Source organism: Physeter macrocephalus, chromosome 1, assembly GCF_002837175.3.
Source record: "Physeter macrocephalus isolate SW-GA chromosome 1, ASM283717v5, whole genome shotgun sequence".
Classification (NCBI taxonomy): domain Eukaryota; kingdom Metazoa; phylum Chordata; class Mammalia; order Artiodactyla; family Physeteridae; genus Physeter; species Physeter macrocephalus.
In genome coordinates, this window is record NC_041214.2 from 36,586,967 (window position 1) to 36,612,582 (window position 25,616).

General features: G+C 41.8%; 1 protein-coding gene across 2 annotated transcripts in view; it reads left to right on the forward strand.

The window, feature by feature from the left end:
- The window catches only part of CPNE4 (copine 4), a 613,382-nt gene that overhangs the window by 415,732 nt on the left and 172,034 nt on the right, over positions 1 to 25,616 (forward strand). For both annotated transcript variants that reach the window (XM_024115179.3, XM_055089937.1), the window contains exon 4: positions 23,018 to 23,089. In XM_024115179.3, coding sequence (XP_023970947.1) covers positions 23,018 to 23,089 — 72 coding nt within the window. The remainder of the gene's footprint in view (positions 1 to 23,017; positions 23,090 to 25,616) is intronic.

Below are 25,616 nucleotides of genomic sequence, written 5' to 3' on the forward strand. Positions count from 1 at the left end.
ACTATGGAGAACAGTATGGATGTTCCTTTAAAAACTAAAAATAGAACTGCCATACGACCCAGCAATCCCACTACTGGGCATATACCCTGAGAAAACCATAATTGAAAAAGAGTCATGTACCAAAATGTTCATTGCAGCTCTATTTACAATAGCCAGGACATGGAAGCAACCTAAGTGTCCATCAACAGATGAATAAAATGTGGCACATATATACAATGGAATATTACTCAGCCATAAATAGGAACGAAACTGAATTATTTGTAGTGAGGTGGATGGACCTGGAGACTGTCATACAGAGTGAAGTAAGTCAGAAAGTGAAAAACAAATACTGTATACTAATGCATATATATGGAATCTAAAAAAAAAAAAGAAAAAAAATGGTCAGAAGAACCCAAGAGCAAGACGGGAATAAAGATGCAGACCTACTAGGGAATGGACTTGAGGATATGGGGAGGGGGAAGGATAAGCTGGGACAAAGTGAGAGAGTGACATGGACATATATACACTACTAAACATAAAATAGATAGCTAGTGGGAAGCAGCCGCATAACACAGGGAGATCATCTCGGTGCTTTGTGACCACCTAGGGGGGTAGGATAGGGATGATGGGAGGGAGATGCAAGAGGGAAGAGATATGGGGACATATGTATATATATAACTGATTCACTTTGTTATAAAGCAGAAACTAACACACCATTTTAAAGCAATTATACTCCAATAAAGATGTTAAAGAAAAAAAAATAAAAAGAAAGAAATAGTGTGACGATCAAGTGAGAAAATACTTACAAGGTGCTTAGCAGGTCCCTGGCACAGAAAGAGCACTCAGGGTCTAGAATCTGTTAAGGAGATACCACTACAGACACTTGTAGGGACCAACATTGTTTCAGAAGTGAATGTGGAAGGAAAACGGGTGAAAACCTTTTGACAGAACCCATGTCCTGGGCAATTAGTAAAACTGAACTTATAATTTTGCCTTAGGTTTGTTGCATGCTTTATACAGTCAAAGATTCAGTTTGTGTATAATATTTACTCTTATGGGGCTATTTTTAGTAAAAATGGTTTCAAGTAAGATCTCTGAAATAATTTGGGACAGATATTCCCGTTCTTATCTTCCACAACTGAAGCACAAAGGGAAAGATAAAATGACTTCCCAAAATCCATCCAGAAAGTCACACATTCAGAGCCTCTCTCCTCAAGGCTGTCTACAGGTACTTGCTCTACCCGTCTGAGTTTGTCACATTCTCATTCTGCCATGTGAACCAGCAGGACTCATGGCCTTTCGGAAGGGAAAATAGCAGCCCTCAGCATGCTAGAAACTGGCATTGCCCATGACGTTGGGTACCAGCACAGCAAGTGACTTACCACTGAGCGGGGATGCCAGATGAAGGTTCACATCCTCCAGGAGCACTCAAGGCAGAACTGTGTGTTCTCGGCAGATGGACGAGGGGGGCGTATCACAGAGATGCAGGGTGCTTGGAAAGCTGTGTAAGCCTTCTCGGTGACTCTGGAGACAATCCTTGTGTTTCCGTTGGCTGAAAGAAGAGCAGGAACTAAACCCCGTTCTTGCTGCACCCAACAGAGGGCATGCCAGGGAGAAATGCGACCCCTTACTATCTCGAACAGCAAGCAGACCTTCTTTAATGTGATGCCTTCATTTTCTGTCACTGCTTATTAACTCATTCATTCATCCCCATATTTTTCTACTCCATCATGCACCAGTTCAGTGGACAGTGAGTCTGAAATAATAAAAATAATAAATATAGCAGCTACTTTTCTCTAGGCACTTTTATTTACCAGCCACTGGGCTGGGCACTCACCAGACCTCAACTCATTTAATCAGCACAGCATCACTGCAAGGTAAGCACTACCATTATCTCTACTTCCTTTTGAGAAAACTGAGACTGAATAAGGCTAGGTAGCTTCCTCAAGGTCACGTAGCTGGTGAGGGATCGAGCTGGAACTTGAGTACAGAGCTCTTTGGCTCCTAAGCCTCTCATGCTCTTTTCCATTTGCTCTAATAGTTTATCACTAACAAGTGTAAATTATGATGTAGCAGCTATTAATGCAAATCCCGGTTGGAGTTTACCTTGCTAGTTTGGTTTTTTTTATGTTTGTCTTGTACAAAGCTGATAGAGGCAACATAGGAATTCTCTTGGGGAAAAAAAATAGCTTTGGTTATCTCTCCTCACGGTTTGCACACTGAATTCACTTTAAATATAACACAGCTTCTTAAATAGTGTGTTAACCTCCCAAAACAAGAACCTTACAAATTCACCATCCAGAAGGTGTTCCCTCCTGGTCTTTTCACCCTAAACCATGCTGCATAAACCCATTATCCAAATTCATGGTTGCCCTGGGTTTCATCATTGCTTTTCTTGCAAGCATTTTCTCTCCTCCGTGGCTTGGAGGACTGTTACACTGTGTGAAGTCCTCTCCTCTCTGTCATGTGGCTGCTCTTCAGAGTATTTCTTCCCCCAAAGGTCAGAAGATATCTGTTATAAATAAGAACCTCCTGCTTCCTGTCATCCTAAGTGAGCAGGGAAATCTTTAACACCTCAAAGGATTTCAAGGCTCTCTGGGTGACTCTGACTCTCATTCATGAGAGAAGAATCACGTGCCATCTTCTCACAGAGCAGAAGTTCTCAAACTTGAACTTAACAAAGCCAGGTGGAGGCTTATTAAAACATGTAGTACAGACCCCACCCCCAGAGTTTCTGATTCAGAAGATTTAGTGAGAACACAGATAATTTGCCTTTTTGAGTTCCCAGGTGATAGAGATGCTGCTGACCACACTTTGAGAACCACTGTCACAGAGTCTTGGGGGAGGAATGCCAATGAATCTTGGACAGTGTATCACTAGTTTTAATAACAAAAGAACAAATGTTTGGGGGTAATTATCTAGAGAAATTAAGGAGGACAACGAAAACATCTGGAGAGCAGGAAAAAAAAATTGCTTCATAAAGTTTACAGTCCCACAAAGGACCATGCACGTCTTTGAGTTTATATTCTCGGTAAGGATCTTGATTTCCAAAGTTTGTTTCTTCTATCCACTCAATATAGTTGAATGGACCTGTTAGCTAGACTGTTGGTTCTTCTCCTGACACAGGTGAATGTTAGCATTAGATAATCCACAGTGACCCCTGAAAGGATTGCTGACCACAAGCTTTCAGTGATCTACGTGCATTTGGTCTCAGGCTGGGATGGACCCAATCAGTGGGGACTGGGGCTTTGAAGGTGCAAAGGGTGCTATCCAAATTCAATATAAAGCCCACAGTGAGATTCCCAAGGTTGGTTTTCTGTTGCATAACATCCAGTATCCTCATGGCATAAAATTGATGGCCCAGGGGAGTCAAATTTACACATTATAGCAGGCAACTCATTTGCCTTCTGTTACTCACATGAAAAGCTTTCCCTAACTTTGCAGAATTACTGCAGGCAGAAGCCACATGAGTGCTGAATCATGTCATCAATAAATGTCATCATAATCAGGTGCCATGGACTGGCTCAGAAATCCTGGGAAGCAGTGCCGCTTCCATGTTGACTGTTCTGCTCATAGGCAGGTGGGATTCACACAGGGCAATTGTGGGTGAGCACACCTCAGCTTTCCAAGGAGAAGAACATTAATTCTTGCCTTTTTCTTTGCTATCTTTGTCCAGCAAGTAATCTTCTTACATTTGGATACTAGGGAAACCCCTCTACTTCCTGTAGAGCCTCCTTTTGTACCTTTAAATCTCCTCTATGGTGTCCTAGACTGGCGTCAAGAGCCCTGGGGCCTGGATCTGCCACCAAGACCCTGTGGGATCTTGGTGATGTAGTGACCTCATCTGTAGAGGGAAGGTTTTGTATTGATTAATCTCCAAGTTCCTTCCAATTCTAATAGTCAATAATTCTCACTCATCTCTTTCCTTCCTCTTATCTCTGAAAGTAAAGCATTCCTCCCTGCATCCTCATCCTCTGCAGAATGTTCTCTGCCCACTTCCCCTCAACTCCCCCACCCCACCCCTTCTCTTCTCATCCAGGACTGAGCCTGCCAATCATAGATGTCATTCAGCCACAGATTGTACCTCCCGCCTGAGGTGTTCCCTGGGAAAGCAGCTCCTCGTGTCCACTTAATTTCAAAGATAGTTTTCAAAATATATATTTAGTGGCAATTAAAATGGGCCTGTGTTTACAGGCCCTGTTCCACATACATTCACAGGAATATGGTACCTCTCCTAGCTCCATATGTGCACAAGGGAGGAGGGCAAGTGACCTGAAACTGGGTGAGAATTTGCAAGGACTGACATGTTACTACTGAAAAGCAGCTCTAGGTGTTTGACCTGGTCAACTCTTTAAGGCAGGCTGGTGCAGGCACTCAGCCTTCAGCCTACCCGGCCAGGGCACCCTGGACCTGTCTACCCATATGGAGAGACACATGTGCCAACTGGATTTGAAGGCAGCTACTGGTACCTCTACCAGATCTACCACTTTTGCTTGTTGCCAGCCAGCCTTCATTCCAATCACTCTTCCACCCAACAAAGAACTACTGGCTGTAAAAACCCACCCTAATCCTTTCTTCTTGGGGTTCACACAGGCTCTCTCCACCATCTGGTCCTGGCCTATTGCCATCTTCATCTGGTTATACCTTCTCAATTATCAGCATTCTGAGTGCCTTAAACAAAAATGTCCTAGGCTTGTCTCAGCCCTTAAGCATGAGACACTAAAACACTGTGAACCAAATCCTCAATATGCCAAATGGCCAATTTGCTGAAGTCAAATAACCAGAAAGTCAATTCACCAAATAATGTAGTAGCCCAAAATTAATTCTCTACCAAATATTTTTATTTACCAAAAATAATTTTTAAAATATATTTATGTTTTACTGTCATTATTTTAAAACCCGAGAAGATTACTGCATTTTTTTAGCTTGGCAACTTATGAAATTTAGTTACCAATTACCATACAGTTTTCTGAACATCACATGTAGCCATCAGAAGACTAACCTCTCCTTGGTCTTCTTTCCCAAAGGTGGGGAAAAAATATTACTAGCTCTTCAAGTACTCATTTCTTAGTAGGCCAAAGGACTAGGAGGAAATATTTTTAAATGACAAGAATGAAGACATGTAGAGTGTGGGGTTATGGGTGATTTTTCGTGTCACTTCCATGTTTTTCTATATTTTCTAAAAGGAATGTTATCACCTCTATAATCAGGAAAAAGTTACTATGAGTGTTAGTAAAAACATCATAATTTTAAAAATAATCAGGCCTGTATCCTGACTTAGAAGAACTCATATTCACATAGAAGAATATGATACCTAGTGTTGTACAGATCTTAAACTTTGAAGAACTTTAAAACATGTAAAGATGTCTAATTTGGGGAATTAGTGAGAAATGCTTTTGAGTGAGGTATCTGCTGTGGCTGTGCTTTCTTTATATCTATATATAGATATATAGATATATGCAGATATGTATTTTTTATTGAAGTATAGTTGGTTTACAATGTTGTGTTAACTTCAGGTATATAGCACGATTCAGTGTATATACACACACACGCACACACACACACGTATATATATAATCTTTTTCAGATTCTTTTCCCTTATAAGTTATTATAAAATATTGAGTATAGTGCCCTGTGCTATGCATAGGTCCTTGTTGGTTATCTATTTTATATATAGTAGTGAGAATATGTTAATCCCAATCTCCTAATTTATCCTTCCCTCACCCCTTTCCCCTTTGGTAACCATAAGTTTGTTTTCTATGTCTGAGGGTCTATTTCTGTTTTTTTTTATATATATATATAAATTTATTTATTTTGTTTATTTTTATTTTTGGCTGTGTTGGGTCTTCATTGCTGCCTGTGGGCTTTCTCTAGTTGCAGTGAGCGGGGGCTACTTTTCATTGTGGTGCACGGGCTTCTTATCGTGGTGGCTTCTCTTCTTGTGGAGCACAGGCTCTAGGTGCGCAAGCTTCTGTAGCTGTGGCTCGCGGGCTCTAGAGCGCAGGCTCAATAGTTGTGGTGCACGGGCTTAGTTGCTCCGCGGCATGTGGGATCTTCCCAGACCAGGGCTCGAACCTGTGTCCCCTGCATTGGCAGGCGGATTCTTAACCACTGAGCCACCAGGGAAGCCCTCTATTTCTGTTTTGCAAATAAGTTCATTTGTACCTTTTAAATTTAGATTCCACATATAAGCAATATCATATGATATTTGTCTTTCTCTGGTTTACTTCACTTAGTATGATAATCTTTAGTTCCATCCATGTTGCTGCAAATGGCATTATTTCATTCTTTTTACGGCTGAGTAGTATTCTATTTGTATATATGTACCACATCTTCTTTATCCATCCATCTCTCAATGGACATTTAGGTTACTTCCATGTCTTGGCTATTGTAAATAGTGCTGATATGAACATTTAGGTGCATGTATCTTTTCAAATTAGACTTTTCTCCGGATATATACCGAGGAGTGTGATTGCAGGAGCATATGGTAATTCTATTTTAAGTTTTTTGGGGGACCTCCATACAGTTCTCCATAGTGACTGCACCAATTTACATTCCCACCAACAGTGTAAGGGGTTCCTTTTTCTCCACACCCTCTCCAGCATTTATTATTTGTGAACTTTTTGATGATGGCCATTCTGACCAGAGTGAAGTGATAACTCATTGTAGTTTTGATTTGAATTTCTCTAATAATTAGTGATGTTCAGCATTTTTTCACATTCCTGTTGACCATCTGTATGTCTTCTTATTATTTGTGAACTTTTTGATGATGAGGCTGTGCTTTCTGTTAGGTTTTTGAGAAAGAACTTTGCAGATGCTGCAAGTAAAGCCTTGATTCCCACCTCACTGCCCACAGGGAGGAGGTTTTCCTTGGGTAATCTGATTCTGATCTTTTGTTATACTGCTTTGATTACAGAAGATACCCTGGGGAGCTTGGAGCACTAATAGCGAATAAGTTAAGGAAACTTCACTGGAACTGCAAAGAGATTCTGACATTCCCCCAAAGTCCAGAATCTCCAGTTCAAGCCTAATTTGAGAAAGAGAATATTTTTATTTTGAATTAAACTAATGAAGTTTAAAAGGAGAAAAAACAATAACTGCTTGGGTTACAAAATCATTCCCAAGAGTCTTGGTTTCAGATTCAAGGTCAAAATGAGGCTGAGTGTGAATTCATTAACTTTGTTTTGGGTGGAAGGTGAGTCTTTGAGTCTCCTCTGTCCACCTGGGCAGGTCGGGCAAGGCCCCGAGTGAGCTGATTATAGTGCTCACCCACTCTTCCCTGGTGTCTGCCCACCAGGGGGCTGAGGTCAGCACACATTCCCAACACAGTTATCAGCAACAAAGGAATGGAAATCCTCCAGACCTCTCTCCCCACAGTGATACTCGAACCAGGAAAACTAATATTACAGTGAACTTGCAAACAGCGTTCCAGTAGAATCAGAAAAGCTTGAAATGGGGAGGAAGACAAAAGTCCAGCTGAGTTCAGCCAGCATAGTGCAGGAGTCAGCCTTCGGTGCTTCTGGCCTCTGCTTAAATACTTCCAAGGAGGGGGAATTCATCCTTGCATGTGAGGTACCCTCATAAAGATACCATAACCTAGATTCAATTTGCCCCAGTTCACACATGTTGTCATGGTTTAATTATTAACACGGTTCCCTTTCACTTTCAAGTGTCCCAATCAGGACAATATTTTTTACAGTCCCTTCTTGATAATAAATCATTTTCATAGCTGACATTTACCAAGTGCTGATCATATGACAGACATTTGTGAGCTTGGTACCATCAATATCATCATCACAATTATCATCATCATCAACACCAGACCAAGATCCACACCTCCTAAGTGGCAGAGCCAAGATGCAACAATAGGCATTTGGATTCAGAGTCAGAAGGCTAAGCTCTTCCTCCCTCAACCCCAAGCTGCACTATCTCTGGGCTTCTGTTTCATATACCTAATAAGAAAAAGATCCATATCCCTTTACAAATCTCCCCCCACTGACTTTCTTATAAGTGCTCAGTTGAAGGAAGGAGACTGATATTTGGGGGCCTTGTTGTATCACAGGTGCTGAGTTACCTAAGGCCAGTATCACCCCCACTTCTACAACCCTTTTCAGATTGGAAAAATTGGAGAGTAATTTTCCCTAAGTGCTATCACTGTAAACTGCTCAATGAGGTCAAGAAGGAAGTGACCTTTTCCACACATTGATAAATTGACTCCTGTATCTTTCTCCCAGCTCAGGAAGACCTGTGACAGCCATCTGCAAATGGACACCTCGTTTGTGAGTGTTTATCTGCAATACTCCTGGACCACAGTGTCTGAACAGCTTACAGTATTCAGACCTCACCCTTCCGTGGGTACGGACCTATTGCTTATGTACCAGTTAAGGATAACAATCAGATAAAAATAACTGACATGTACTCATTCATTTATTCATTCATTCAGTGAATAACACATCAATGCCAACAATGGTAATAAAAAGCTAATATAGGGCTTCCCTGGTGGTGCAGTGGTTGAGAGTCCGCCTGCCGATGCGGGGGGCGTGGGTTCGTGCCCCGGTCCGGGAGGATCCCACATGCCGTGGAGTGGCTGGGGCCGTGGGCCATGGCCGCTGGGCCTGTGCGTCTAGAGCCTGTGCTCCGCAACGGGAGAGGCCACAGCAGTGGGAGGCCCGCGTACCACACACACACACACACACACACACACACACACACACAAAAGCTAATATACATTTATTCACTCATTCAAATAAATATGTATGTACTCATTCATTTATTGAGCACTTACTGTATGCCAGACACTCTTCTAGACCCTGGGGCATCAGCTGTGAAAACAGGGGACAAAGCCCTGTTATCATGGAGCTTACCTGTTCCTACATAAAATAATGACAGTGATAGTCCCATGAAGGAAAATCCCAATGGGGTAAGGGATAGAGAGTGATGGGAAGAGGGTAGGTGCTCATTTAGATAGGAGTGTCTGGGAGGTCCTTTCTGAGCAGAGACCAGAAAAAAGTGTGGGTATGAGCCACGCAGAGAAATCCAGGAAAGCAGTCTAGGCAGAGGGCAGACTGCTCTTATATCCTGCCAGACCTTATGCTGAAAACTGCACCAAACATCTCATTTCATTCTCACAGAACCCCTGAGGGGAAAGTACCATATTTCCACATTTCCTGCTAAGCACCTGAACCTTGAAGTGACTTGCTTAAGTGCAAGCCATTTTCAAGTCGGGTAGTTAAACCCAGGCCTCCTGACTCCCAGATGATGTCCCCACTGCAGCTCCTGTGCCTTGGCCTGTGGGTAACAAGCACCAGCATTTTCAACACAAGATTTAAAGGATGACTAGGAAACGACCTATATAAAGCCTGCGTCACCCATCCTATTCTGCATCTGGTTCTGACGTTTTGTAACATTATTTATGATTACAGAAGAGACCTGAGAGGGCTTGGAGTGCTAATAATGAATAAGTTAAGAACCCTCATGGGCCCATGAAGATGGGAAGTTTAAATCTCTGTGTCCCAGAGTTCACCAATCAAGCCACAGGCAAGCAGGGATCCTCGATCTGGGCCCAGGCCTGGAGTAAGTGGGATAGGAAGGAGCACACCACAATCGGGTGAGTGGGTTCTGAGACAGTATATGTGCAGAACAAGACAACAGCCCCAGGGGAAATGGGACCACTCAGCGGATATTGGGCTCTGACAACTGCTGGAGGTCTTTCTGCTGGAGGACTGTGAGGCCCACATCCCAACATTGACAGATAGCTTTTAAATATTCTGGTGCATGTTATTCTAGATTTTTTTTTGATGTATGCATATACATACAGTTCTTTTTTTAAAAACAACCATCTGGTGACTTATACATGCTTTTTGTAACTTGCTTTTTTCACATAAAAAATATATCTTCCCATGTTAATGCAACCCTCTCCATCATTTATTTGTAGACTTTTTAATGATGGCCATTCTGACTGGTGTGAGGTGATACCTCACTGTAGTTTTGATTTGCACTTCTCTAGTAATTAGCGATGTTGAGCATCTTTTCATGCCTGTTAGCCATCTGTATGTCTTCTTTGAAGAAATATCTATTTGTTTAGGTCTTCTGCCCATTTATTCTATTGGGTTGTTTAGTGTTTTGTTTTGTTTTTTGATATTGAGCGGTATGAGCTGTTTGTATATTTTGGAAATTAATCCCTTGTTGCTTGCATCATTTGTAAATATTCTCTTCCATTCCATAGGTTGTCTTTTCGTTTTGTTTATGGTTTCTTTTTTTTTTTTAACTTCTTTATTGGAGCATAATTGCTTTACAACAGTGTGTTAGTTTCTGCTTTATAACAAGGTGAATCAGCTGTACATATACATATATTCCCACATCACTTCCCTCTTGCGTTTCCCTCCCATCCTACCTATACCACCCCTCTAGGTGGTCACAAGGCACCGAGCTGATCTCCCTGTGCTATGCAGCTGCTTCCCACTATGTATCTATTTTACATTTGTTAGTGTATATATGTCCATGTCACTCTCTCACTTCATCCCAGCTTACCCTTTCGCCTCCCCGTGTCCTCAAGTCCATTCTCTATGTCTGTGTCTTTATTCCTGTCCTGCCCCTAGGTTCTTCAGAACCTTTTTTTTTTTTTTTTTTTTAGATTCCATATATGTGTGTTAGCATACGGTATTTCTTTTTCTCTTTCTGACTTACTTCACTTGTTTATGGTTTCTTTTGCTGTGCAAAAGCTTTTAAGTTTAATTAGGTCCCATTTGTTTATTTTTACTTTTGTTTCCATTATTCTGGGAGATGGAATCAAAAAAGTATTTCTGCAAGTTATGTCAACAAGTGCCCTGCCTATGTTTTCCTCTCGGAGTTGTATTGTACCCTGTCTTACATTTAGATCTTTAGTCCATTTTGAGTTTATTTACCTCACTGTAGTTTTGATTTGCACTTCTCTAGTAATTAGCGATGTTGAGCATCTTTTCATGCCTGTTAGCCATCTGTATGTCTTCTTTGAAGAAATATCTATTTGTTTAGGTCTTCTGCCCATTTATTCTATTGGGTTGTTTAGTGTTTTGTTTTGTTTTTTGATATTGAGCGGTATGAGCTGTTTGTATATTTTGGAAATTAATCCCTTGTTGCTTGCATCATTTGTAAATATTCTCTTCCATTCCATAGGTTGTCTTTTCGTTTTGTTTATGGTTTCTTTTTTTTTTTTAACTTCTTTATTGGAGCATAATTGCTTTACAACAGTGTGTTAGTTTCTGCTTTATAACAAGGTGAATCAGCTGTACATATACATATATTCCCACATCACTTCCCTCTTGCGTTTCCCTCCCATCCTACCTATACCACCCCTCTAGGTGGTCACAAGGCACCGAGCTGATCTCCCTGTGCTATGCAGCTGCTTCCCACTATGTATCTATTTTACATTTGTTAGTGTATATATGTCCATGTCACTCTCTCTTTTGCTGTGCAAAAGCTTTTAAGTTTAATTAGGTCCCATTTGTTTATTTTTACTTTTGTTTCCATTATTCTGGGAGATGGAATCAAAAAAGTATTTCTGCAAGTTATGTCAACAAGTGCCCTGCCTATGTTTTCCTCTCGGAGTTGTATTGTACCCTGTCTTACATTTAGATCTTTAGTCCATTTTGAGTTTATTTTTGTATATGGTGTTAGAGAATGTTCTAATTTCATTCTTTTACATGTAGCTGTCCAGTTTTCCCAGCACCACTTATTGAAGAGACTATCTTTTCTCCACTGTATATTTTTGCCTCCCTTACTGTAGATTAATTGACCATAAGTGCATGGGTTTATCTCTGGGATTTCTATCCTGTTGCATTGATCTATGTGTCTGTTTCCATGCCAGTACCATAGTGTTTTGATTACTGTAACTTTGTAGTATAGTCTGAAGTCAAGGAGAGTGATTCCTCAAGCTCCATTCTTTTTTCTCAAGATGGTTTTGGCTATTCAGTGTTTTTTGTATTTCCATACAGATTAAAAATTTTTTCCAGTTCTGGGAAAAAATGTGATTGGTAATTTGATAGGGAATGCATTGAATCTGTAGATTGCCTTGGGTAGTATAGTCATTTTAACAATATTGATTCTTCCAATCCAAGAGCATGGTATATCTTTCCAACTGTGTCATGTTCAATTTCTTTCATCAGCGTCTTATAGTTTCCAGAGTACAGGTCTTTTGCCCCCTTAGATAAGTTTATTCCTAGATATTTTCTTCTTTTTATGCAATGGTAAATGGGATTGTTTCCTTAATTTCTCTTTCTGATATTTCATTGTTAGTGTATGCCTTGCACTTTTAATATTCTTCCTTTTGAAGCCTCCATCAGCACACAGGAAAGAAGACAGCCCCTGCCCTGAATTGGCTGCCCCCCACAGAGCATAGCCCCAGCCTGAGCAGGGAGGACACAGCCTGTGAGCCCTCTGGCCCTCACCCATGGGATGGAGGCAGCTGGGCCCCCACAGGGTGTGTTCAGAGGCTGCAGGTAGTGAAAAGACATTGCTGTGGTTCTCAGTCTGGGAAGGTTGCCTCACTCTCAGACTGCTCCTTTCTTTCCTTCATATATTTCCTCCTCAGCTCCTGCCCTTCCATTCATCATCCACATGTTGGAGACTCCCAGCTCAGGCCTCTCCTCCATGCCCCAGATTCATGTATCCAACAGTATCTAGATATTGACTCCACTCAGATGACCACAGGCACCTCAGCCTCAACAGCCCCACATCAAGCTCACCATGTCCTCTTGCTCTCCCTACCCACAGCCTCCATCTGCCCCATTCAGGGAATGACACCTCTGTCCTCCCAGATGCAGAGACCCAAAACCGAGGAGCCTTCCCTTGCACCACTCACTCACTCCCTCTGCTCCACAGCCCACCCATCAGCCTTTCCCAAAGCCCCATCAACTCAGTGTCTTAAATATCTTTACTCTCTACCTCTCTTTCCACTCCACTGCCAGAACCCCAGTCCAAGCCAATCAATGACTATAATCATCTGTCTGTGGGAATTAATTAGACAGGAGAGAAGAGAAGAGGAAGGAGCATTTCCTAAGCATCTCTATGGGCCTGATGCTGGGATTTTGTTGCTACTCATTATGCACATGATAAACCAGTGGGGTGGATAGTATCATCACCATTTCACAGAAGACAAAACTGAGGCTTGGAGAGGTTACCCTGCCTGGTCCCACACCATGCTCAGCATTTGGACCCTTATGTGTGACCTTTTTCTTTTTATTAATTAATTTATTTTAATTTTTTAATTGAAATATAGTTGATTAAGACTGTTGTGTTAGCTTCAGTTACACAGCAAAGTGATTCCTTATGTATCTATTCTTTTTCAGATTCTTTTCCCTTATAGATTATTGCAAGATATTGAATATAGTTCCCTGTGCTATACAGTAGGACCTCGTTGGTTATCTATTTTATATATAGTAATGTGTATATGTTAATCTCAAACTCCTAATTTATCCCTCTCCTCCCTTTCCCCTTTGGTAACCATAAGTTTTTTTTAAGATTTATTTGGCTGTGTCAGGTCTTAGTTGCGGCATGTGGGATCTTTCACTGAGGCAAGTGGGCTCTTCATTGCAGTGCATGGGCTTCTCTCTAGTTGTGACATGCGGGCTCCAGAGCACATGGGCTTAGTTGCCCCGTGGCAGGTGGGATCTTAGTTCCCCAGCCAGGGATCAAATCTGCATCCCCTGCATTGGAAAGCAGATTCTTAACCACTGGACCACCAGGGAAGTCTCCCATAAGTTTGTTTTTTATGTCTGTAAGTCTATTTCTGATTTGTAAATAAGTTCATTTGTATCATTTCTTTAGATTCCACATATAAGTGATGTCATATGGTATTTGTCTTTCTCTGTCTGACTTGCTTCAGTTAGTATGATAATCTCTAGGTCCCTCCATGTTGTTGCAAATTACATTATTTCATTTTTTTTCATGGCTGAGTGATATTCCATTTTATATATATATATATATATATATATATATATATACACACACACCACGTCTTCTTTATCATCATGTGTGGCTCTTACTCTACATTATGTAGCAAGAGTGAATCTAGGGGACCAGTTAAGTGGCCCCTGCAGTGGTCTGAGGGAGAGGGAATGCGCCTCTGAGGTCAGCTCCCCCAGGGCGAGGAGTGAGTGTGAATCACTGCACACATCTGGCAGCATTTAGTGCGGTATCAAGTCCAGCCTCTGTCATTTATGGGAGGCAGCAGAGAGGGGATGGATTCTGGGCTGGACTGACTGGGTTCAAATCTCACCTCTGCTACTTCCTGGCTGTGGAATCTTGAGCAAGTCACCTAGCCTCTCTGTAGTGGACCTAATGGTGGCCCCCCAAAATATGTCTACATCCTCAACCCCACAATCTGTGAATGTGACCTTATTGGGACAAAAAGTCTCTGCAGATCTAATTAAAGATCTCAAGATGAAGAGCTCATCCTGGATTATCCAGGTGGGGTAAATCCAGTGACAACTGTCCTTATAAAGGAACCACAGAGGAGGGACGCAGACAAGAGAGGGCCTCATGAAGGAGGTAGAGTGATGCAGCCACAGGCCAGGGAACAGTGGCAGGCACCAGACACTGGAGACTACATATGGAAATTGCCCTTAGAGCCTCCAGAGGGAGCACGACCCCCACAGATGCCTTGATTTCAAACTCTGCCCTCTGCAGCCATGAAAGAATATGGTTCTGTTGTTTTATGTAAATTTGTGGTAATTTGTTATGGCAGCCCTTGCAAACCAATACACTCTCTATACTTCGTTTTCTTATCTGTAAATGGGCATAATACTTACTCCATAGGGCTGTCATGAGAATTAAATTAATCAGTACACATAAGGCACTTCAGAGCAGTAGCTGGCACACAGTAAGTGCTCTTCCTGCAGTAGTATCATGACTCTTCAATAGCTTTATTACCTTAGTTATCTTTGAGCTTCTGGTCTCTTCACCTGTTAACAACCTAGTTAACCTAGTCTAACAACCTGAAAGCTGGAATTTGCATACTTCGCTTAAAAATGGTCAAGGGCTTTCTCCCAGCCTCCTCTCTCCTGTGGACTACTAGTGTTTGGTTGCCAGCCTCACTGAAGATGAGTCACAGCCTGCCAAGGCAGTGGTTGAAAAGCTGCCTTGTGCCCTTGACCTGACACAGTGCCCTACCCTAGGCAGCAGCTGTTCAGAGACGCAGCTCTTTCTCTTTCTCCTGATCGCCATGTGGTACAGCTTAGCTAAGGGTGGGGAGGTGGCCTCTGGACCAGATCATTTGTGATGAGGAGGCACAGGTGCATAATTAATACACAGGCAGTCCTTAAATCTCTCTCCGAAACTCTTTCCGTCCTATACTAATGAAGTCAGAGAAAGGGTAAAAGCCTGTAATTACACTTGAAGTAATTAGAACCCTGCTTAATAGAAAGCTCAAGACAGGAAGCCCAGGCAAGCAGATTACCCATCACTCCTGTCACTTGGAATCATTCTCCCTAGTCTGGTCCTTCTGTAGGTCTCCACTGGGGAGCTAAGGACCAGACTGAGTTTACATAAAACATATGTACACACGTGTGTCACCATTCTCTCCCCCGAATGTCTGAGAAAGCTTCTTAGCTCCTACAGCTTTACCTTTAATGAAAGTCTAAATCAGCAGAACAGATTCATTTTAAAGCCCTTTTCTAGAAATCCTTTAAATCTGATCATATTGTACTGAAATTGTCAATGTGCAATTCTTACTTTGTAGCTCAGTGTTTCTCACTTTTAATGAGAAATGCAGGTCACCTGGGGACCTCATCAAAATGCAGATTCTGATTCAGCAGGTCTGCGGTGGGCCCTGAAAGCCTGCATTTCTAGCAACCCAGGCCATGCTGCTGCTGCTGCTGCAGGGAACAAGCTAGGATGAGGAGGGGAGGACATGCGTGAGGGGAGAAGGAATAGTTCTTCATCCCACGGGTGACTTCACATCCCTCCTACCACAGCAACCATCCCAAACTTCTAATGAAGATCTTAAAAATGAATAAATTTGCCAATTGAGGGGAGAGGGTATGAGTCATCCTAGGCAGAGGGAACAGCATAAGAAAAAGCATAGCTCTTAAAGGCTATTTTTAAATGATGTTTAAAACCATTTTAAGGCTTCCCTTTATTGGTAGTGCACACAAGATGCCGAGGTTCGCAGAGGTTATTCTGTGCTCAGATAGGATTGTGGCTCCTTTGGGTCAGTGGTGGGAGCAAGATGGCCAGGAGACGGAGGAAGAGTGTCAAGGCCAGGGTCTTCAGGCATATTTATCTTGAGAGGGTCTGACTTCTATCAGGTGAAGTAATATTGCCCAGCAGTCTTGGGAGGGAAATGGGAAGGTAGGGATTTCCCTAAAATCAGTCATCACTGAAGCCATCATGGCATCTTTTCCTGGAACTTTGAACCTGGTCATGGGCTAAGTCAGTCTGTTAGTTTCCTGTGTTTATTGTTACAAATTATCACAAACTTGGTGTCTTGAAACAATGCAGATTTATTCTCTCATAGTTCTGGGGGCAGAAGCCTGAAATCAAGGTGTCAGCAGGGCCGTGCTTCCTCTGGAGTCTCTAGGGGAGAATCCATTCCTTGCCATGTCCAATATCTTCAAGTATTTCTCTGCTCTGTCTTCATATTTTCATCCTTTCTGAGTGTATGTCATAAATTAGATCTCCCTCTGATTCCCTCTTATAAGGACACTTGAGATTACATTTAGGGTCTACCCAAATAATCCAGGATAAATTCCCTATTTTAAGATCTTTAACTTAATTATACTGTAAAGACTTTTTTTTTCTGCCATATAAGATAATACACACAGATTTCAGCGATTTAGGGTATGGATATCCTTAGGGAGTCATTTTTTACCTACCATAGCCAACGTTGCTAAAGTACCTAGTGTCAATCAGAGGACAACATGGCCAAGAACCTGGTCTCCGGGGATAAATTAAAAGCCTTCTTTTCTGTCCCTCATATTCATCCTGCTCCTCATACTCATATATACCCTTGGTACCAACTATTCCCTCTCCTCTTTGACTACTCAATTATCATCCATGAGCCTTCAGGTCAGGAGCAGTTTCTTCAGAAATGCCTTACCTGACCTCCTGGATCTGGTGAGCCCCCCTCTCATGGCATGACATTACTTCTCCTTGCAGAGATGGAATTTGACATGGGTTTTGTGTAGCTACCTCTGGAAGGGCAATTGTGTGCCTGTCTTGTGCCATCATTTTATTCTCAATACCCAGCACATAATAGATGCTCAATAAATATGATACTCAGTGAAGGAATGAATCCTGGCTTCAACTCTTATAAGCTATGTGTATTAACCTGTTAGGGCTGTCATAACAAAATATCGCACACTAGTATATTAAACAATGGCAATTTTATTATAGTTCTGGAACCTGGAATTCCAAGATCAAGGTGACAACAGGGTTAGTTTGTGGTGAGACCTCTCCTGCTGGCTTGCAGACAGCTACCTTCTCATGATGTCCTCACATACCCTTTCCTCGGTGTACATATGCAGAGAGAGAGAGAGAGAGAGAGAGAGAGACTTCTGATGGATCTTCCTTTTTTTATAAGAACACTAGTCCTGTTGGATTAAGGTCCCACCCTTATGACTTCATTTAACCTCAGTTATCTCCATTATAGACCCTGTCCCCAAATACAGTCACATTGTGGGTCAGAGCTTCAAGATATGAAGGGGAGGAGGGGTGGGAAGGTTCACAATTCAGTCCATAATGCTATGTGACCATAGATAAACTCAATTTCTCAAAGTCTTGCTTCTCTCATCCCAGTTGCTTGGGGCAAGAGAGAGTTTTGCTCATTAAGTGACAGTAAATGAGATAATATATGTGAAATGCTCAATACATTATCTGACACAGAGTTGAATTTTGGTAGTGTCTCCCAGAAGCAGACAAGGATTGCAAAGTAGACTATTTGGAAAGTGAAGGAAACACTAGAAAGGGAGTGGAGAAGTGGCAGGAAAGGGAGAGTGGCCAATAAAGCAAAGGCTGTGATGTCTAAGGAATCACCACTGGGAGTAACTGGAGCTCCATCCACTGGGAAAACTCAGCTTCTGTGCAGAACAAACACCGCAGAGTTACCCCCATCCCTGGGCCAAAGGAGCTGGGGGATTTCTGTGCCAAAGCCCGTCGGTTGTTTGACTCTGCTCCCAAGGGTGTTAATCTCCCCCACTTTCAGCTTACTGTTCCTGTGGACAGTGGGCACAGACTCCAGAAGAACCTGTAGGCAAAGAGATGCCAATGGTGGCTGTTGGGAGCCCAGCCAGCTCTGCAAGAGTCAGGCCTGAGAGGACCTGGACCGGTCCCCCTCTGTTGCTACAGGAGTCATCAGGAACCCTTGGTTGTACCCTGTAGTGATGGGAGTAGTAATTGCTAGTTTGCAGAACACCAGGGATGCTCCTTGACAAAAGGTCCTGGGGTCAAAAAAGTGTAAAGAATGCTCCTTCCATGGCTGTGCTCAGGGTGATTCACAACTAAAGCTCTGTTAATATCCTGCAGTTAAAGATGTCAAACTTTTTCTAATCATGTGATTTCCAGACTTATCTACACAAAGACTTTTTCATACAATATTGACTTACCTTTTAAGAAATAAAAGTTCTCTAACACATGCTTTGGGCATTATCAATTCTGGCTAACAGAGGTACGAATGTCAAGTATTGTAATTATGTTTTCACCTGTCCACCACTGTTACCTCAGAACAGTGCCTGGCACAGAAAAGATGTTCAATAAATGTTTGTTTTTGCAATAGAGTCTTAAAGCAATTTCCAGAAATAATCTGAAGATATTTTCAGTAAAAGAGATCTCATGAAAGATGACTGTCTAGTCCCCAAAATGACTGCTTTGAAAGTCTTTGTAAGCAAATCCAGATGAACAAACACTTGTTGAAATATTGACCAAAATGTTTTTTATTCTCCTGGTTTTGTTCCCATTTGTCTAAATGAAACAGTGGACTTCCCTGAAAATGAGGATCCCTGCTGTTAGAATACCGCCCACTTCACAGGGAGAGAAGCACTTCCTCCCCAGATCCACGTGTGAATGCAGATCAGGAACTTGATGGTGTTAATGTCCGTCTGATTTGACTTTGCTAATAAGAGTGTTTCCTCCCCCTATATTTCATCCTTCTGTTGAAGTCTAAGGATTACAACTGTGACCCCACTATAGGGTGAGAAGAATCAAATTAGAGGACTTCTGACAAGTGCATCCCCTTTAGCCCAGTGTTAAATGCTGCCTATTTCTTGGCCTCAGTATCAGCTGGGACAAGTGTAAGTCCTTGTCACTCTAAACCCCTCATCCTCTGACACGACCTAAGGCTGTTTTTGAGTATGATGCAGTTGCTTCAGCTGCAACAAAGCCTGTGTGAGAAGGGAATTGGCAACAAATAGACTTTTCTCTATAGATCGCTGCTTCAGCTGGGCATCCTACTATTTTTGCCCGAAGTCCTAAGAATGGCAATGCCAATGGCAACTCATTGTCAATCATTATTACAATGAAAGGTTTGAAACATTAATTATTACTCATTCTTTGCAGCTGAGTTGGAGGACTGGGGCTGTAGAATGTTTGTTTTAATGCCTGCTTGATTAGCCACTTGTTCACCCATATGACCATTTCTTAAGAAGGAATATTTCCTGGGAAATTGCTTGTCTTCCTAGCATTTGTAAAAGGCAGGAGGTGGTACGCGGTAGCATTCTCTTCAGACCCTACAAATGGAAATGTTGGCATTTCTAAAAAAGAGTGAGAAAGACCTGGTACCATCCTTGGTCTTCCTTGAAGAAAGAGAATGTGGATCTTGGAAGACACAGTCTGTAAAGACAGTCTACCAATACCTGGTAACCCAATGCATGGATCATCTCAGGGTTGACAAGGCTGTTGGGGTCACTTGGAGTTATTGGGGTAGGTAACCATTGTGGATGAAACGCAGTGACAGTGGACCAAAGTATTTCTGAGACCAGATTAATTTGGGAACAGGGTATAATGTTCCCAAATAAATCTGTTACCTTTCTTTAGAGAGATACTGACCTGGCTACTGCTTATCAGTGACCCTTGTTTTGTCATCTATTCATGTGTCTTCCCTTCCACTCCCCACTGAAAAACCCCTGAAGAGAAACCACAAAGTCTTCTAATGTCCTTTTGCTGTTTGTCTTCTGTGTTTCCTGTGTTTTGGTCTATCTCAAGTTAAAAAATAATGTCTACATTATTCTAGGAAATGGTAGCTTTTCTAGAACAAGTGACAATCTGAGAATTGGGGGGGGGGGAATAATGATTTTGCTGATAGGACTAAAAGTACTGAAACATTCTTAATGAGTAGGGTGGGAAAGGTGAGTTTGAATTCAGAATTAACTATGGAAAGGAAAGCCAATTCTTTTATCACTTGATTTTTTTCATGTCATTTTATTGATAGTCAACTATAAAAAAAAAAAAACCTATGTTCTTAATCATTATGCTACACTGAATGTAACCAAAGCCAGTGTCTCCAGATTACTTCATTCTTAAGCTTTAACTTGATTATTTCTTTACCATCTTCTCCATGCTTACACATTGAGGCTTAAGCACTAACATGAGATCTAGGGCTTAAAAGCAAACACATGTAGTACAAATCCAGCTGTGAACATTTTCTGAACCTGTTTTAGGAGTTTGCTTACTGGAGATCATAATGGATCTGGAGATCAGTTTCTGGAGTCAGACCTATGTTCAAATCCAGGTCACACTCCCTCCTAGCTCTATGGCCTTAGGAATGCTACTTAAACTCTCTGTGTCCAACTTTGCTCCTCTATAAAAGGAAATTAATAATACCAAATTTGTGGGGCTGTAAAGTTAGCAACAAAATGACCACTAAGACAAAAACCTTACTGAATTTCTCCTTCCCCTCAGGGACTATTCTCTCTTCCCCACTATATAGCCAAACTCATTGAAAGAATTTTCTTCTTGTCCATTTGCCTCCTCTTCCTCTCCTCTTCAACCTACCCCAGTCTGTTTTCTGCCCCAAACTTTGTTCTTTGCCTTCCAATTTAATGTCCCCTTCTTGTGACTCTTAACTCACTGAAGGGCATAACTCTCTGATCCAGTGATACATTTAGGATGCCTCCCACTCTCTCCGTATTCAATCCATTTCCAAATTCTGACTATTTTACACCTAACTATCTCATAAATCCAGTCTTTTCTCTCCATCTCCATAGCCACTATTACCTCTCACCTGTACTGCAGCCAGAGATTCATAAGTGGTCCGCTCTCATTCACCCCATTCATCGTCCCCACCATGGCCAGTGCATCTCTCCTTTGTGACGAGTTATATTTGTTTGACCATTTCGTTTATTACTATCTCCCCCACTAAAATGTAAGCTCCATGAGGTCAGCTATTGCATCTGACTTTGCTTACCACTCTATTCTTAGTGCCTAGCACCAAGTTTGTCATATTTTGGGGACTAGATAATTATTTTTGGAATGAATAAGGCATCTCCCACATAATCTGTATACTTACATGGGAGTTCCCATTGCTCTCATTGATGTCATCAACATCATCACTGTCACCTGGTGATTCTTTATAGAAACACTCCTTCAGATGACAGCAGACTGAACATTAGGATCTTTCATCTGCTTGGCCTAGGGAAGGTCTCTGAACTTTTTGCATTTGATATTAGCACCCTCTTAATATTTTTATTGCTCTAACGCAGAGACAAAATATATAAGGATTTCAGAGAATGGGTTTCTGTCCCCACTTTTCACAGTGATCTCCTTCCCTTTCTTATGTGTACTTTTTCTGATTGCTGCATTAAAAATTACTGCAAAAAAAAAAAAAAATTACTGCAAAAGTTGAAAGCTTAAAAACAAACACTTATTATCTCACAACTTCTGTGTGTCAGGAGTTGGGGCAGCGTGGCTGGGTCCTTTGGACCAGGGTCTCTCACAAGGCTGCTGTCGAGGTGTGGTTATCTCAAGGTTCACCTTGTGGGAGGACCTGCTCCAGGCTGTTGTTTGGCTGCTGGCTGGCCTCTGGTTCTCACTGGCTGTTGAGTGGGGACATCAATTCCTGGCCATGTGGGCTGCTCCTACAGGGCTGTTCACAACCTAGCAGACTGCTTCCCCCAGAGCAAAGGCTCTAAGAGAGAGAATGAGAGATGCTGAGCAAGAAGGAAGTCAGTGATTTTGGAACCTAATCTCTGAAGTGATATCCCATCACTTTTGTAGTATTCCGTTCATTGGAAGCAAATCACTGGATCCACCCAACACTCAAGGGGAGGGAATTACACAATGGCAAGAACACCAGGAAGCGGGGATCACTGGGGCCATCCAGATAGAAGCTGCCGCCCACAGCAGGGGACTATGCTCTCCCTCTGCTGAGAGCAGAGCACGGCTTTCACTCAAGTCTTTTAAGCCTTGTCTCCTCTGGGAATCCTGGGGAATCATGGGGTGCAGGCCCATCAGGGCCTCACTGCCTTGCCACCTTTCCCTTTCAGAAAAGAAAACAAGAGGGGATGGGGCAGGTTCTGCTGAGAATAGCTCCCAGTGGAGAGGACCCCAGTTACTCCTTTTGGCTTCTCTGAGCATCAGTCTCCTCATGACTTACTTTATTACTTCCTATTGAATATATTAAAAATAGAACTCTAGAGATTATCGATACAGGAAGTGTATATTTAGACCTTGAGTTTCTTTCCTCCCTTCACCCCATCCTCCACTCTGCACAGAGGTTTTAGTGCTAATTTGAGATCATTCTGAAACTTCATCTCCTTTATGTTAATGTACATATCCAACATGTTTTGTCTAATTTTAATATAAATGTCTCGGCAACAATTAAGCCACCTCCATTAGTACTGAATTATGTGTAATCCCTTACACACTCACACTTACAGCACAAGCCATAAGAGGAAAGAAGGGAATGACCTGTATTTAGGAGAGGTTTGTGGAGGAACCTCGGAAAATAAATGAACATTGATGTCATAATTTCAAGGAGAGCTGTAAGTGCAAAATTGTGTAAGGGAAATACTAAAGAGTATACCTGCAAGTATATGACTAGAATCTCCACCTTGTGTTTCCTTTTGTACAGATTGTTTCCCAGAGAAAGCTGTCCAAATCCTTGCTGAAGCATGGGAACACGGCAGGGAAATCCTCCATCACGGTGAGCCCTCCCTAAGCAGCCACCTGCCCAGGCGCCCACAATGGAGCTGGCTGGTCCGACCCAGCCACGTGGGAAGCTGACCCTCTGGATGTTGGAAGTTGAACCCACAACTGCTCAACTGTCCCAGTCACCCTTTCTTTTTTCCATCTTTCTCCTTCCTGACAATACAATTTTGACCTTTCCATTGTAGGAAAAAGGATTTGAAAGTGAGGCCATTCACTTCAACTAAGCACTTCTATAATTAAACGTAGGTTTTAGCAGGGGACAAAGATGGAGTTATCGAGCACAGTAAGAATACAGAATTGCCTGGAGTTTTCAAATCATCAGAGCTACCTATCCCCCCACCCCCCCACCAAGAAAAGCTACCTGTCCCTGTTTCTCAGTTTCTTGAGAAAAAAAAAATGCTCTAATAGCATTTAGTCCAAGGTTTGGTCTGTTGCCTAAGGATGAGAGAGCCCAGCATTTAACTCTCCTCTTTAATATAACAGTTTGGAACCATATTGTTCTATTTGGTAGCCATGTGATTATTTGAACTTAAAATTATTTAAAACTAAGTAAAAGCAAATAGTCATTCCTTCCACTATCCACGTATCAAGTGCTCAGTAGTTCCACGCGGCTGGCCTCTGCTATATTGAATGGTGCAGATTATAGAACATTTCTGTCATTGCAGAATGTTCTATAAGGCAATACTGGAAATATTTCTAAATAAAATATTAAATGTTCAAGTAGAACTCCAGTATTTGAAACTTTGGCATCTTGTATTAGCACCCTTGAGAAAGATAGTCTAACCATTTAGCTGTGTGGACAAAAATAATAGTACTAGGTAGAAAAAAGTACCAGGAGAATCTGAATTGATTGCAAGGCAGATTGTCTCAGGAGGAAAACCTCCTAAGTTCCTCTGAACATTCCTTTTTAACTTGAAAGTGACTGATTCATTTTTAAAAATTTAAGCCATTTTTTAAAGGAAAAATTAAAAAATATTTTATTTCTACTGGTGAAAGTTAGGACCATTCTCACAAGCACTTAGCTGAGTTTGTTGGCTTGAATATTAAACATTAAAATGACGCAGTCATGTCAGAGCTTATGCTTAACTGCCACGCTCAATCATGAACAAATGGTTCAAATGGTCTTTAAAGACGCCATTGGTGCTCTAAAAATCCATAGACCCACGGGGTCACTACCAAAGCCCACAATCCTAGATAAGACTTGGGATGGTGAACCCAGGTGTGAGATCTGCCATGGTTCTTTCCCAGGTGAACAAAAGCTCATCTTCTCAATTTTCTCTAAGACTTCTTGGGAATTTCCTTTCTCTACACAGCACAGAAAAACTTAATCTCCTTCCTAATTTTAAATATTTAAATACTCCTCTAAATCCTGTGTCCTTGGATCAGAACAATGGCTTCCATAGCTTCTGGAAACACTTGAAAGTATGTGCAAAATTTTCTAGGCTTTGCAATTGGAGGTCATAACTTTCATCATCTTTCCAAAGGTGTCTGTAACCACAAAATAGTTAAAGACCACAGCTCAAGTGGAGTGTAAGAGGCATTAAGATGATACGGGACAAAAGAGAACTGAATGAAAAATCTAAATATGATGATTTCTGGTTTATCAAGCAGTTCTTCAGTTTTCACTATGTATCTGGACCCATGTTCCCTACTCTTCAGGTGATCACACGTTTGGAGGGATCCTTCCCTCTTTATACAACTCTTTTAGCTTTAATATCATGCGTAAAATAAAAATTTCCAGAGGCTACCAATGTGTACTCAGAACAGATGAACCCAACTCATAATGGAAAAGTTGATCTCAGATAGAATGGAGATAAAATTGAATTAAAGTACAGTGTCTCCACATAACAAATTTGATAAAGGTGTCCACATGTTATGGCCTCCGAGCGCATGGTGAAGTCCTAACATGATTTAGAAGTGGTTTAACCTATATGCAGCTACATTGGTCTGTATATGTTTTTTGTTGTTATTGTTTTTTTTTTCTATTGACTTTTTTTTTTTAACATCTTTTTTGGAGTATAACTGCTTTACAATGGTGTGCCGGTTTCTGCTCTATAACAAAGTGAATCAGCTATACATACACATACGTCCCCATATCTACTCGCTCTTGTATATCTGTCCCTCCCACCCTCCCTATCCCACCCCTCTATGTGGTCACAGAGCACCGAGCTGATCTCCCTGTGCTATGCGGCTGCTTCCCACCAACCTTCCATCTTATGCTTGGTAGTGCACATATGTCCATGCCACTCTCCCACTCTTTCCCAGCACACCCATCCCGCTTCCCGTATCCTCAAGTCCATGCCCTAGTAGGTCTGCATCTTTATTCCCGTCTGGCCCCTAGGTTCTTCTGACCATTTATTTTCTTCATTTTTTTTAGATTCCATATATATGTGTTAGCATACGGTATTTGTTTTTCTCTTTCTGACTTACTTCACTCTGTATGACAGTCTCTACGTCTATCCACCTCACTACAAATAACTCAGTTTCGTTCCTTTTCATGGCTGAGTAATATTCCATTGTAT